The 15362-nt window shown below is 51.7% G+C and overlaps 1 protein-coding gene across 1 annotated transcript in view; it reads left to right on the forward strand.

Moving 5' to 3' along the window:
* The window catches only part of Znf831 (zinc finger protein 831), an 81104-nt gene that overhangs the window by 16151 nt on the left and 49591 nt on the right, over window positions 1-15362 (forward strand). Inside the window, 3 exon segments of the mRNA XM_090352584.1 lie at window positions 4867-4954; window positions 4957-8420; window positions 9139-9278. Of these exon segments, the coding sequence (XP_090208710.1) occupies window positions 4903-4954; window positions 4957-8420; window positions 9139-9278 (3656 nt within the window). The 5' untranslated portion in view covers window positions 4867-4902.

A 15362-nucleotide genomic window follows, 5' to 3' on the forward strand; every position in this document is an offset into this window, starting at 1 on the left:
AGCCGCTGGCCGGAAGGCAGAAGAGTGACTGGTCTTCCATGTGGTAGTCTGCAGAGGGCGAGGAGTGAGCACTTGAAATTGAGTCTAATTGGTCATCCCAGTCCTTTCTTGCCTTCTCAGTCCCTTTCCTCAGTTTCCCCATGAGTCCAACAGAAACAGTGTTTGTATCCTCTCTGTCACTCAGGCTGAGCCAAAGAGCCGTCTGCCTGGAGGAAGGGCCAGCTGCTCCAAAAGAGGGGATTCACTGAGGCAAACGCCAATGTGTCCGCTGGGACAGGGGCACAGTTCTTCCTGGTTCCCACCCCCAGTCAGCCATGCTCAGCCTTCTCCTCCCACTCCTTCCCTGTCACCTTCCTGTCTCCTTAGAGGTCACGTGGTGGAGGTGTCAATGGGGTGTCACTGGCCCCTCTTCTCTGACTGGGTCCCCAGGTGGGTGCTCTGGAGATCTTTCTGGAGCGGGCAGCTCTGGGCTGCCTCCATTCCTCCTGCCAGGACCCAGGTTGGACATAGGCCTCTGCCGTGGGAGGCATGGCCGGGACTCCCCCAGAGGGAGGCGGGGAGGGGGGCTCTGCTGCTCATCGTCTGGTCCCGCCACTTCTTCCCTGCCCTCACTTCCCCTTCCCCGTCCCCTAGCAGAGCCCAGGGCAGAGGCACTGGTTCTTCACATCAGACCTCCTTCCTTTGGGCCAGGAGCCCCTGATCACCATTTAAGAGCTCACTGGGGGACAACTGGCCCCCAAGTGACCCCTCTGGGGTCCTGGGCCCAGAGTCCACTATGGTATCAGGATTCCTGTGCCCCACTGGAACGGGTATTCCCAGACAGCGGCCCGAGGCAGATGGCTCAATCGTGCACAGTGACCCCTGGCTTTGTGTCCTGTCTTCCCTGCCCCCAATGACTCCTGGGCAGTGTTCTACAGACTCCATCCAACAGAGATTCATGGAGACTGCCACGTTGGGGAGATGAGGTAGGAGAGATAGAGTGATCACTGAAAACTCAAATCAGTGTGGTGATTATTCTGGGATGGGCAGAGTACTGGTGTTTTAATGTAACTTAATTCCTCCCAGCTACTGGGTGACTCAGTCCTAGGGACACTGTTCTTAGAGCAGAGAAAACCAGGTGTCATGGCTGCCTCACCCCAAAACCCCAAGAAGTTAGATCTGCAGTTTGCAGAAAGAGGAAAGCCTCTCCATCTCCCTCCTCCATTTTCCTTTCCCTTGCTGCTGCTGAGCTCTGTGAGCCACCTACTAATTTCTGAACATTTCTATCTGTTAATCTTTTCTTCAAAAATTATATGCTGTCAGATGCTTCGGAGGCTGGGACTTTTGCGGGTGGCTGCTGATGTGACATCTTTCGTGTTGGGCAGAGGCTCATGAGAGGAACAGAGTGGGCACCAGGCAGGAAGCAGCCCTTGGGGTTAAAGAACAGAAGATGGATAAAGGTGTGGTATTTGCTGTCCTTTACCGTGTTAATCCATCTGCTGTGGCCAGGGTGGGCCAAGATGCCCTTAACACTGAGGTCGGGGGAGATAGACATGGACTCTTCCTGGCAGAACTTTATCCTTTGGACAAAGCCAACATCAAACAGCTCCGAGAACTGAGGATGGGAAGGTTCCCCTGTGTTCTCAGTATCTATTATGGACTAACTGTGTCCCTCAGATTCGTCTGTCAAAATCTTTGCCCTCACTTGGAAGGGGTTAAAAGGTACCTGGGTCACAAGGCCAGCACCTCCACAGATCAGATTCAAATGTAGCAGGGTTTTACCACCTCTTCTGCCATGTAGGAAATGCCAGAGGGCAGTGAGAAGATGCCACCTATGGCTGGGGTGATAGCTCTTACCAAACATGGAATTGCTGGTACCTCTTCTAAGGCCTCCAGACTCCATACCGAGAAAGAAGCACTCATTGCCTGAGCCACCCATCAGGGATTTCTGTTTTAGAAGCAGAAGAATCTCCTCTTTGATCCTTCCCTTCCTTCTTTCCTTCTTTCCTTCCTTCCTTCCTTCCTTCCTTCCTTCCTTCCTTCCTTCCTTCCTTCCGCACTTTTACTCAATTATAGAAGTACTTTTTTTTCCTTTTTCAGAAAATGAGATAGTACCATTTTATTGAGGTAAAATGCACTTTAAGTTCTGAATTTTAACTATTTTAACATGGCCACCTTGGCCTTATTTAGTAAACACACCACTTGGTAGAAACCACCAACACATTTCCTTCAGTGCTCCTTCAGGAGAACTTTTTACTGAACCAAGTGCTCGTTTCTCACCCTTGGCGCCCTCTGGCCACCACTGTAACCAAGTTTCTAAGTTTGCCTATTTTTTAAAAATGCACATGGATGTCATTGACTATGTAACTTTTCATGTCATGGTTTCTTTCATTCAGCATCATGTTTTCAAGGCTCTAGTGGAACGTGACAGTACAATTCTCCACTGGAAGGCCACACTACATTTTCTGTATCCACTCACACCGTTCCCCACCCAGGAACATTTTTATCATTGCTGTCTTTTGGTGATTTTGAATATGCAGCTATGCTTGGCATGGTTTGTGGACAAGTTTTGTTTAAACAGAATTTGAGTGAACTTGCTAGGCCGTTTGGTGTCTGACTTCTGTCCAGCTCTTCTCTTGTGACTGTGGCAGCAGCAATGCAGGGGTTTAGCATCTCCAAACATTCTCTGGAAGGATTTCAGTTTATTTCTTTTCCAGTAGCTGTGTACATTGCTGAGATCTGGATTTATAGTTCTCTAATGACTAATCATAGTGAATGCCTTTTCTTGTGCCTTGGTGGAAATTGTGTATCTTTGCTGAAGATACGTCTGTTTGAATCTTTTACTCCTTTTACTTTAATTTCTTTCTTTTTTTTTGTTTTGAGACAAGGTCTTGTTATGTAGTCCAGGCTATCTTTGAACTCTAGATGTTCCTGGCACTAAGATTACAGTGCACAGCTTCCATTTAAAAATTGAGCCCTTTGTTCTTTTGTTTTTTAGTTATTTTATCTTTATGCATTCTAGGTATGTCAGATGCATGATCTTTATGTATTTTTCTCATTGTCTATCTTCATTTTATTGATAGTGTCCCTTGATTTGACTCACAAGTTTTAAATTTTGAATCAAATATATAGTTTCTTGCTTGTGCTTTTGGTGTCATACTTTAGAACTCATCACTAAATCCTAAAGCAAAACAATCCTGTCTTCTAAGAGTTTTTTCCATACATTTTTATTGTAATTAATAGAGGGTTACACTATATTCACCAGATAGAAGGTGCATTACTTCACATACATTGATACCCTTTCTCATGTCTTGGTCCCCATTTCCCTCCCCCCACCCTCACGCCTTCTTCTAGGAATTTTACGGTTTCACATCTTCATTTAGGTTTTTGATTCTTTCGTGTGTGTGTGTGTGTGTGTGTGTGTGTGTGTGTGTGTGTGTGTGTGTGTTACGGGATGTGAACTCAGGGCCTGGGTACAGTCTCTCAGTTTCTTTAGCTCAATACTAGTATCACTCTACCTATTTGAGCCACATGCCACTTATGGCTTTTTTTTTTTCAGTTAGTTGTAGATAAGAGTCTCACAGACTTTCCTGGCTGGCTTGGCTTTGAACCGCCACCCTCAGTCTTGAGCAGCCTGGATTACAGATGTGAACGCTAGTGCTCAGCGCTGATTCATTTTTGCATGTGGTGTGAGGAAAAGGGTAACTTTCTTCTTTTGCGTGTAAATATCAAGTATACTATCTTTGCTCTGAACTTTATCTGTAAGTTAATACTTTTTTTTTTTTTTGAGACACCCAGGCTAGTCTCAGACTTGTGATCCTCCTCCTTCCGCTTCCCAGTTGTTGGAGGTATAGGTGTACGCCACCACGCCCAGCGTGGTTTAACGTTTAATTAGCGCTGTGCTGAGCAGGTGGCTGGCAAGGTTCCTGCAAATGAAGCAGCAGCTTTCTAAAGTCAGTGCTGAAGGAGCTGAGCAGGAGGAGGGGAGAGTGCGTGGAGCTCCCCGGGGCTGTGCTGGTGGGGTGGTGGGTTGGTGGCTGGTTAAGGCCTGTTTGGCCATGGGCCTAGCCAGTATTGTCCTGCTGTATCTGTTCCTCTGGTTGGGTTTTGAGTTGAGCAGAGACCCAAGTGCCACCTGAGATTGGAAACATGCTCTTTCTCCTAGTAGTGTCTCCAGATCAAATACAGGGTACCCACGTAACTTTAGCCTTATGGATAAGCAAGGCACACTCTTTCAGTAAGTATGACCCATGAGCCACTGGGGGCAGACCTGCACAAGAAGAAAGGCCTGGGCCATATTGGGGCCACATTGAGTATGCATGGAAGACATCGGGCATGTTGGTCTGAAATTCTAATTTCATGAAAGAGATTCTAACTGACTAAGTTTGGCAAGTTTGGTCAGTTTTTCTTCCTTATTATCTTCATTCTACAGGAAAATCCCAGAATAGGATGAGGCTCCAGGCCCTGTCCACTTTTCAGACTGAGAGATGGGGACTCTGATGAGGGAGGGGGTGTGTCCTCCATGTACAGAGCCACTCTGGGCTCTGAGGACTCAGATGGGCCATCCAACTCCTGCTGTCATGAAATCGGTGCATTTTACAAGAGTGCCCTCTGGGTGGGCCCTGTGCCAGGGCCAGGGATACTGGCGACAAACCAGCTTCAGGCCTCTGCAAGGCAAGAAGCAGGAGTTCCTTTTGGAGCACTGGGGGAAGCGTGGGTCTGGGCCACACTTTGCCACGGATCAGCTGGCCCGCAGGCTCAATCCCAGGCTCTCCTTTCCTGTCGTGGGAACCAGGGGGCTTGGAGATTGTCCCTGGGGTCAAACGATGGTGTGGCAGGGGCAGCTGGTGCGGGAAAGTGGTAAAGCGTGGGTTTTGTCTTTTGCAGGCTGCCTGACATCCTGGGACACCCAGACAATGTGGAATGGAGACCCCAGAACCCAACTGCCCAGGCCCTTCTGCCAAGGACAAGCCGACCCCACGCCCGGTCTCTCTGGAGCCTCAAGTGGCCAAGCCTCACCACGCCTGACTCTGGGCCCTGTCATCCTGCCACAAGAGCAAGGCCTGTCCACTGTGTTCCTGAAGGCGCTGCCCCTCCCTGTGTACCACACGCTGCCTCCCAGGGGCCCCCAGCCGCGGGCACCCCTGGTGATGGGCAGCCTGGATGGGGGCAGCGTGCCCTTCCTCCTTAGCCCCTTGCTGCAGCCCGAAGGGCCTGGCCCTACTCAGGCAAGCAAACCTGGTGCCCCGACACTGACGGTGAACATCGTTGGGGCGCTGCCTGTCCTGTCTCCGGGCCTGGGGCCCGCACTGGGCAGCCCGGGCAAGGTGAAGAACGCAGGCAAGTACCTGTGCCCGCATTGTGGCCGGGACTGCCTGAAGCCGAGCGTCTTAGAGAAGCACATCCGCTCTCACACCGGGGAGAGGCCCTTTCCCTGCGCCACCTGTGGCATCGCCTTCAAGACCCAGAGCAACCTGTACAAGCACAGGCGGACGCAGACACACCTCAACAATGCCCGGCTGTCCTTGGAGTCGGACGGGGCTAGGAGCAGCCTTCCAGAGGAGGAGAGCAGGGTCCAAGAGCCCGCCACAGCAGATGGCAGCTGGCACAGCGGAAGCCAGGGGGCAGAAAGAGCCTTTTCCCCGGGGGCCCATCTGTCCCCAGCTGCTCACAGCCTAGAAATGAAGATGGAAGCTGCTCCCTGCCCAGGGTCCACAGCTGCCCCCAGAGAGGCCCCAGCCGACCACACCCAGATGGCTTCCCCAGGGCCTCCCCTGGCCAGCCCGCAGCCTCACCGGAAGATTCTGGAACCCAAGGCCTGCTCCATGTCCCGGCAGCAGGAGACGACCTTGGAGAAGCCATGGGACGCCAAGGCCTCCGAGGGCCGGCTGAGGAAGTGTGAGAGCACAGACTCGGGGTACCTGTCCCGCTCAGATAGCGCCGAGCAGCCTCCGGTCACCTGCAGCCCCCTGCACAGTCTGTCGGAGCACAGTGTGGAGTCTGAGGGGGAAGGAGGCCTGGGGCCCGGGCTTGGGGGTGTTGACGCTGAGCTGGAGAAGAAACAGCTGGAGGAACGCATTGCCCGGCTCATCTCGCACAACCAGGCGGTGGTGGATGACCCACAGCTGGACCACGTGCGGCCACGCAAGACCGTGCTGTCCAAGCAGGGCAGCCTCGACCTGCCCATGCCCTACACCTACAAAGACTCCTTCCACTTCGACATCCGGGCACTGGAGCCCGGCCGCAGGCGGGCGGGGCGCAGCCCTGCCCCCTCCACCCTCCCGCCTCCGCCGGACAAGGCCCGGCCCCTCTTCTTCCACTCTGTGCCCACCCAGCTGTCCACCACTGTGGAATGCATCCCCGTCACCAGGAGCAACTCGCTGCCCTTCGTGGAGGGCTCTAGGACGCGGCTGGAGCCCCGGGGCCTGCGGGACGTGTCCCCAAGGACGCAGAAGCCCCTGGGCCCCAGGCTCCCCCCAGCCCGCCTGGGCTGCTGCTCCGGGATGACCGTGGCGGCTGTCCCCAGCGGCCACCCCCGGGCTCTGGTCCGGCAGGCTGCGGTGGAGGACCTGCTGTGTGTCTCCAGCGGGGACACCTCCGCCCGGGCCGAGGAGCTGGACCGGAGGAGAGCTGCCGCAGGGGACGGCTCGGTCTGCAAAGGCCCAGGGGCTGGCAAGAAGGGCCGGCCCAGGAGGGCGAAGATGTTCTCCCAGGAGAAGTGGCAGGTGTACGGGAACGAGACCTTTGAGAGAATCTACCAGAAGAGGAAGTCCAGGGAGGCGAGAGTGGAGCTGGGAGAGGGGGCTGAGAGTGCAGGCCCCGCGCAGGGCAGCTGCCCCCCTGCCCTCACCGCTGCCTCTGCGGAGGCTGGGCCTGGACTGGGGGCGCGGGGACACCCCCCTACCCCAGAACTCCTGGAGGGGAAGGCAGCGCCCAGCACAGGAGGCCGGGACACCCCCCGGCAGCCCAGGACGGAGCCTCCCTCTCCCCTCTGCAGCAGCGGCTTCCCACCTGTGGGCACCAGGAGCCCTCTGCATCCTCCAGAAGGGCAACTGGAGCCAGGGCAAGGAGAGGGCCCACAGGCTCCCCAGCCAGCTTTGCCAGATGCCAGGCTGGAATCAGAAGACGAGGGGCTGAAGATCGTTGGCTGGGCTCAGGCTGTCCCGAGGAAGCCCAGCGGTGGCTCCGGGGAGCCCCTGCCCACGGAAGAAAAGCTCCCATCTGAAAGTAAAAAGCTGAGGGTGGAAGGGACGGGGCAGTTAGTTCCCCCAGGAGCCGAGGCCCCAGGTGGTCCTGTGCAGGCGGGCTCTCTGCTGTCCCAGACGCAGGACAGTGACCCCCAGGGGATTTCAGATAGGCCTCTGGAGCGTATGGAGTCCCCCAAGGGTCATCTGGTAAACCCAGGAGCTTCCTCCGCAGCGTCTGTTGCTGCCCTGAGACAGATGGCACCACGGGAGGAGAAGCCCATGCCACTTCCTGCCACCACCGGGGTCTCAGGACCCCACCTGCAGCTGGCTCCCCCACCCGGGGCTCCTGAAGCCCCCGTGGGGCTGACACACAGCACCTTCCCCCCCAAGTACCTCCTCAGATTACCTCAGGGAGAGGCCCACCCCACACTGCCTGTGCCCCCCGTGCCAGAGCAGGACCCAGGCTCTCTCTGCACACGTGAGCAGCTCACAGAGCAGCCAGTTGCTATTGGATCAGTATCATCCCTGCCTCCCAACTCAGCCTCCGGCCCAATCCCGGGTGAGACAGAGGGTCCCCTGGAAGACCCCAGCCTGTCCAGGCCAAGGGACAGGAGAGAAGAGATACAAGCAGAAAGCAAGAAGGGAGACAGGTCCAGAGCCAAGGCTCTGGTCACCAAGGACTTTCCCAGCCCTGCTGCCAGGCTCCCCTGGGAAACGGCCCCCTTCCCAACCGCACCCTTGTGCTACGTTCATGCTGCCCATTGCCTCTGCCAAGCCAGCACGTCAGCAGGGGCCCAGGACCCTGGGGGTCTTCTGAGTCCCTGGATACCCCCCCAGGAGAAGGGGCAACCTCACAAGAATGCCCCAGAAGACGCTCTTCCAGAGCCCGCGGCAGAACTCAGTACCCGCTGTCCTTCCCAGCCCATCGCCTCCGTCCCAGCCCTCCCCAGGCCCCAGGGCCAGGCCTGGAGCCTGCCGGAACCGTTCCTGTCATCCCACCCAGGGACCCCCAGGAGCGGGGCCCAGAGCCCCTTCCCCTCCCTGCGGGCAGAGCCCCGGCTCACGTGGTGCTGCCTGAGCCTGAGCCTGCCTCTGCCTGCTGAGCAGAAGGAGAGGGCTGCATCCATGTATTCGGCTCTGTACTGCCCTGGAGCCCACCTGAAGGCTGAGGGTGCCCCTCCGCTGCCCCTGGGCACTGGGGGACGGACCAGGACGAGGTCCAGAGGGCGAAAGCCAGCGCCAAAGGCGAGTGAGGTAATTGTAGCTTTGTTTTAGCCTGGGATGTGGAGGGTAAAATTCATAGCAGGTCAGCCGGGAAGTGAAAGAGGCCAGGTTGCCTTCCCTCATATTTTCTCAGCCTGCTTGGAGGAGAGATGGAGGGCACCATATGTAGAATGGGAGAGAATAACGGCCCGGGTCAAATAAACCTAAAAAATAAAAGTCATGAAAAAGTAAATTTCAAATAAAGAACTATGCAAACTATGCACCAGAGATTCTGGGCTAGGATATTGTTCATAAATCCACGAATCAAAGCCATGGTCCTGGCTGGAATGCCCACACCTGGGCTCCTGGGCCCATCTGACCCCTGTGGTACAGTGCTACTGTCTGGGGTCTTGTGCATGACGTCACCTTCCCCGGGGGATCCTGAGGCTTGCCCTTGGCCTGGCCTGTGAATAAGGGAGGTGTGGGGTTCAGGTGAGCCCTCCTTCCTCTGAGGCCTGAGAAGGACATTTGCTATGATGTCTACAGCATCTAGTCTCCACCAAAGGTCTAGGTTCTGGTGACTCAGTGTCAGCAGGGGCCCAGAAATAGCTGTCAGGCCCCGCTGTGCAGTGGACTGCTTGGAGCCCTTCATGGGCTCAGGCCTTGGTGGGTGCAGAGCTGCCTCTTTTGATGTGCATGGAATCCTGCCACGTGGCCGCTGACCTGAGGACCTGGAGCAGGGCCTTGCCAACATGCCTGGTATTTTCAGCTCAGCTACCCAGCCATCCCAGGGATGCAGTGCCAGGACCCGGTGTCAGGCCCGGAGCGGAAGAAGGGACCGTGGCGCAGGAGGGTGAAGGCGTCTCGTGGGACCAGCAAACAGAAAAAACCAAGGATTCATCCCAAAAGGTAGGCCTGTGGCTGCTTCCACCCTTCCACGTGGGGCCAGAGCGAGGACACATAAAGGAGGACTTAGTTAAGCCTGGAACAAGACCCCACCCGGCAATCAGATGATGTCTGTGCTCTGGGCGGGGGCTTCCATTCTGTGGGCCCCAACTGCATCTGTTTCCTCCAGCAGCTCACCCTGCGTGACTCCACTGTCCTGTGGTTTGCAATTGTACCTTTCCACAGCCAGGAATCCAGCAAATATTTGCAATAACTGAGTTGAAAACACATCCATCCAATTAAAGTCCTGAAGAGAGATCTTGTTAATTATTTACAGCTTTTATTGCTTTTTTAATTATGCAAGCAATGTATGTCCTTTGCAGAATAATTAGGAAATACAGATGAACAAGGGAAGACAATAAAACCTCCCAGTAATTCTAGCCTTGGGAGAAAAACCACAGGAACATTTAGCAGCATCATCTTCCAGCTTTCTCCGCGAGACACCTGTGCCCCTATAATGGCCCAGGGAGGGGCATGCTGTGTCCGGTCTCGCCTGAGTCATGTCATTCTTTCAGACTCACTCCTTTGCTCAAAACCCTCCAGGCCGCCATGGCATTCAGTAATCCTGACTGTTCAGGAGGCTGAGATCTTAAAGTTCACAGTTCAAAGCCAGCTGGAGCATGAAACAGTGAGACTTTTATCTCCAATTAACCAGTAAATAGCCAGAAATGGAGATGTGGCTCAAGTGGTAGAATGCTAGCCTTGAGCAAATAGGTTGAGGAGAGGACTTAGGTCCTGAGTTCAAGTCCTAGCACACACACACACACACACACACACACACACACACACACTTTTCCATTCCATTTTCTACGACTTCCTTTTCTTCCATCCTTTATTTCTTGTCCCATTCTCCCCTTCTAAACACAGTTGTGACAGGCTTCATTGTTCTATTATTTATACACATGTGTGTGGTACTTTGATCCAACACACCTCCATCTTTGCATTCCCCACTTGTGCTAGTGCTCACCACCAAAGAACACTCCCTGGTCTACTTGCCCATCCTTCCATTTTAACTCTGGGTTCCATGAGACTCAAGTTTAAAGCCTCTTAAGAGTTCTCTATGAGGGAAAATGTGTGCTGTTTGTCTTTCTCAATATGCGTTATTTTACTTAACATGGATCTTATCAATTTTCCTGCATAAGCCATGATTTCCTCTTATGCTGAATAATACCCTGTTGAGTGTCTGTGCCATAATTTTTTTATCCCCTCCTGGGCACTTGGGCTACTGTAAATAGGTATGCAGTATCTCTCTTGTGTGATAACTCATGTTCCTTTGGATACCTGTCCAGAAGTGGTATAGCAGGATCATAAGACTGTTCTGGCTTAGCTTTCAGAGGATCCTCATACTGATTTCCACAGTGTCTGTGTAATTTCTACTCCCCCAACAGCGCAGTGGGGTTTCCGTGGTCTCTCACCTCTCGCATACACCTGCATTTTCACCAGAATTGGTTGGTTGTTTTCTTGACAATGGCCATTCTGACTGGGGTGAGATAGAAACCCAATGTCATTTCCAGTTACATTTCCCTTTGGGATCTGTTCAACACGTTGGCTCATCGGTTCATTGAATTGTTTGTTCTTCCGATGTTTGATGGTTGGTAACTCCATTTTTTTTCACTGAGGAGATTGAGACACAGTGAGCAGACAGTCCTTCTCCAGGGTAGGTATGAGTTTGAAAGGGCAAGTTATGGATTGCAGTCTCTGTTTCAGGCTATGGCTGAAATGTCCTTCTGATCTGCCCCAGGGCCTGCAGGTCACCAACGATTCACCTTCAGTTTCAGAAAGCAGATGGGAAAGGCTCTGTTTACACCTTAGGAAACAGGGACCCAGGAAGCAGAAGTTGATTGGGCAAGGCCATTCAGCCATGTAGGGCAAGGCTAAGATTCAGGCTCAGGTGCTAGGGCTGAGCTGGCTCAGGACATAGCATGGGGTTTTGGCCAGGATAGCCGTGGCATGCGTGGCATGTGTGACATGTAGTGACAGCCTTGCATACCCGCTGGGTCTGTGTTTACAAGGCAGAGTCTCAGGCAGGTCAGCGGGAATCCCTGTGCAGATGGGAAAGGGGGCCAAAGGCTCCAGGGACCCCATTCCGGGCACTTGCCCCCCATTCCACGAAGTATCCTTTCCAGTGCAGGTGGTGAGCAGCTTGAACTCCAGCAAGAGAGCCTGCGGGTAGAAGGAAGGTTCTCGGAGCTCAGAGGGGAAGGAGTAATTGCTGGGGATGCACAACTGCCAGTTGGCCTCCGAGGCAAGAGACCCTGGTGCAGGATGGAGCTGGCCCTGCGGCCACAATGCCATCAACAGGCTGAGAGGACCTCTGGCTTCCTCGAGGAAGTGGAGGAGGTGGGACCGGTTCAAGGCCTTTCTTTCAACACTTCTTAACATTTCCACCCGATCGGCACAAGATGTCTTGTTTACAGGCCTGAAACAGTTTCCCTGGCATGGAGATTGTCGTTATCCAATTTATAGATAAGGGACCTGTAGTTCAGAGAACTTCAACTGTGGGTTCCTTTTTGTTTTTTAATGACAAATGACAAATGGGCACATTGTGGCTGAGAACAATGCTCATTTATTATCCCACAGTTTGGGGAGGTCAGAAGTCTGGCCGCATGTATAGCCAGGCTCTTGCTAAAGTCTCTCAGGCTGAAATTAAGGTGTAGGCTGAGCACTGCTCTCACCAGATGCCCAAGAGAGAGGGGAGGAGGGAGGGAAAGAACGACCTACAAACCCTCTGTCACTGTTAGCAGAATAAATTGTTCTTGGGTATGGAATTCAGGCAGCTTGTATTAAAATGGTGGAAAGAGCACCTTTGCCGTAAACCTCTGACTTCTAAGCCCACTTGCTAACGGCTCATCTGGTTGGGCAAGGCTCAGCTGAGTCATACAGCTTTGGGTTAGGGACTTTCACTGCATCAACGTCTCCTTTTATCGTCTCCCTGTTTTACTAGTTAGAACTGTGTCACAGTTTCTCATTGCACTCATGGCAGCTGGCCCAGAGGATCAAGTCTGTCACGACCCAACTAGTAGAAATAGTTGGGTTGCTCCCCACATTTCCCAAGCAGCCGCCACAGCACTTGTGTGCTTCTGCTGTCTGGGAAGCGTCTGTGAAGGGCCCTGTCTGTGAGGGGAGGTGATCTTGGGTAAGAAGAGGTTCTTCCAAAGGAAGCCATCGGGTCTGCACAGTCACCGTAAGGGTTTGTTTCCTTAGCTCTCAAGGAACGATCAGTCAGCATTTTGGTGGTGGAGTTGTGTGGCCTGAGATTCTGGGGGAGTGTCGCTCCATGTCATCTCCTTACTTGTTCCATCCAGAGACTTGACGGACAGGGCAGGAAGCCATCCACCCTCCCCTTCTAGAGTGCTTCGTGGTTAGTGCTCAGGGGACCATGCCTGGAGCTTCGATTTTCTCTTCTATAGGACTGCAATCATGAAGGAATGAAGCCCGTCTCCTCTTCCCATTGTAATTTATGAGCAGTTTCTAACAGAAGCGGAGAGGAATGTAGGATTTGTTTGACACGCGTTTGCTGTGCAGATAACCAGGCAGAACGTTCATTTTGGGTGGAGCGTTCTCCATGGCCGCTGTAATGAACATCAAATGTAGGCTGCGCTTTCACACAGCACACCCTTAGTTACTATTTCATAGTGCACTGGTTAGAAGTCTCAGTGTGGCTCTGTTTGGACCAAGGTCTCCGTGTCACAGCCTGAGCTCCTGCTGGCGCTCCAGGTCCTCCCAGTCCTCTGAGCAGGAGCTTTGGACCCACTTGCCCCTCACCCCCAGGCTAGCCTCCCCCTGTGCAGTCAAGGCCCTGATCGTACCTCCCAACTCCTCGTCATGTAAGGCCACATGTTTACCAGCTCTGGGGCCTGGAACTCGGCCACCAGAACCAGTCACTGTGTCCGCTGTCTTCCTCTGCCATGTATGTGTGTCCATCTATTTATCAGTCCTCAGCTGCTAGCCATTTCCCTATCTTCTATCTCATCTATGAGCATTTATCAGTCGTCTGTGTGTCGGTTGGTGTATCAGTCATCTGCTGATCTATCATCTACTATCACGTATCGATCCCCTATCTGTCAGTTTAGGTCCTGGTCATCCATGGACCTCACCTATTGGTGCAACTGCCATGTGAGTGTTCTGAACTGTGTTTTCTGCCATGCTGTCATTCACCTTCTTGTTTTCTTCTCCGCTGTCTTTTAATTTCAGTAGAAGGTGAAATCTTCAAGTAGAGGATTCCTATGGATTCAGCTCATGAATAATCAAATCCATCTAACGGGCTACCTGTTTTGTTCCCATTTCCTTTTCTTGAAAAAAATATTAAAAGCACAAGGACATGGAAAAAAAGAAATATATATGACAAACACCTGACACGTGATTCAACGACATTAACAGATATCAACGATGTGTCACATTTGCCTCTGAGCCTTAAAAACAAAGCATGATCCCAGTGATTGTAAATAGAGATTCCCTCCTTGAACACTTGTTTGTTAAACTTGTCCTTTAAAATATGATGTAAAAATCAACGTTAATAAATTCTTTAATAAAAAAACAAAGCATGACTTTATGTATTCTATATCATATATGGAAAATAAAAGTTAGATTGAAAAGAGAATTACGTAGCTCTAGATATTAGGCACAAATCATTTCCAACCTACATTCTTGGGCTTTGACTGTAAGTCTGTGCATCCCTCGTCATATATAAGAATGTCTTGTGTCTTTACAAATATACAAATTCGCCAAATGTTCCATTCCTTTGAGCTTTAGGCTCAATGTTATGTTTTTGGAGGTGGGTTACACTGGGGAAGTCAGGCCGAATTCCTTCTTCTTCCTCATCTTGGGGGGCTGGAGCGTGGGCAGAGTGGCTCCTCCAGGCTCACAACGTTGTGAGCCTTGTTATCAGATTTTTAGTGATTGAAAGCATTTATAGGGTCCGGTGTGTATTCTAAGGTGAAGAGACTCGGCCTCTTATAAACTCTATAAATACTGTTCCCTGTCTGTTATTTGTTTTCTGTAGCCCATTTATTTACATTTCCCCCACGCCCTTGCCCACAGCCCACCTACCTCATCAGTTTTTCCTTTTGTTCTTTTGCATTTTGGTCCTTCCTTCCGAGAGTTTTTCCTTCTGCCTAAAACATATTGTTTAGAATTTCCTGGGGAGAAGAAAAAAACGTTCCACTTTATTAGTGGGAAAATGTCCTTGTGTCAATCACGGCTGTTGAAATGCGTTTCTGTTGGGACCCACTCGGAGCTTGATAACTTTTCCTCCGACACATCAAAGCTACTCTGGGTCATCTGTGTTTTCCATTTTGTGGGGAGCCAGCCATCAGTCCTCTTCTCTGTTTCTGGGAACTCTTTTATCTCTGGCCACTGTTAAGATCTTCTTTAATCTTTGGCCTTCCCTGGCTTTACTTTGATATATGGAGTGGTATATTACTTTTCATTATTCTACTAGAATCCATTGGGCTTTTATGATCTGTGGAGTGACTGATGTCCCTGGAAAATTCTTGGCCATCAAGCCTTACCTTCTAGGATGTCGCAACTGCATCCCCCCCACCTCTTTCTGAAACAGTGAAGTGATGTATCTTGGTCTTAGGCTTCAGTGCTTTCTCTTGTTTTTGTTGAGACAGTTTTTCTATATCTCCCAGGCTGGTCTCGAACTTACTTTGTACTCTAGGGTGGCTTTGAACTTGTGATCTTCCTGCTTCAGCTCCCAAATATTGAGATTATAGGTGTGGACTACCAGGCCCAGATTGTGTCTTTGATTTAACACACATTTGTGTCTCTCTGCTAAGAACGGAATACTTTGTTCAGGTATATTTTTAAATTTTTTCTTAACCCACTCAGTATTTTGGTTAAGCTTAATTGAAGTGTAATTGAGCTTTAACATATTTAAAGCATATGATTTGATGGTAAGTTTTGTTATATGTGTATCAACAGTAGAATCAAGATCAAGAACATGTCTGCTACGGCCTAAAGTTTCTCTATCCCCGTGTATAGCTCTTCCATCCTGCCACCAAGTATCTATCTGTCTGTCTGTCTGTCTATCTATCTATTATCTAT

The sequence above is a fragment of the Megascapheus bottae genome, chromosome 18, assembly GCF_031878675.1.
Source record: "Megascapheus bottae isolate mThoBot1 chromosome 18, mThoBot2.hap1, whole genome shotgun sequence".
NCBI classification, from domain to species: domain Eukaryota; kingdom Metazoa; phylum Chordata; class Mammalia; order Rodentia; family Geomyidae; genus Megascapheus; species Megascapheus bottae.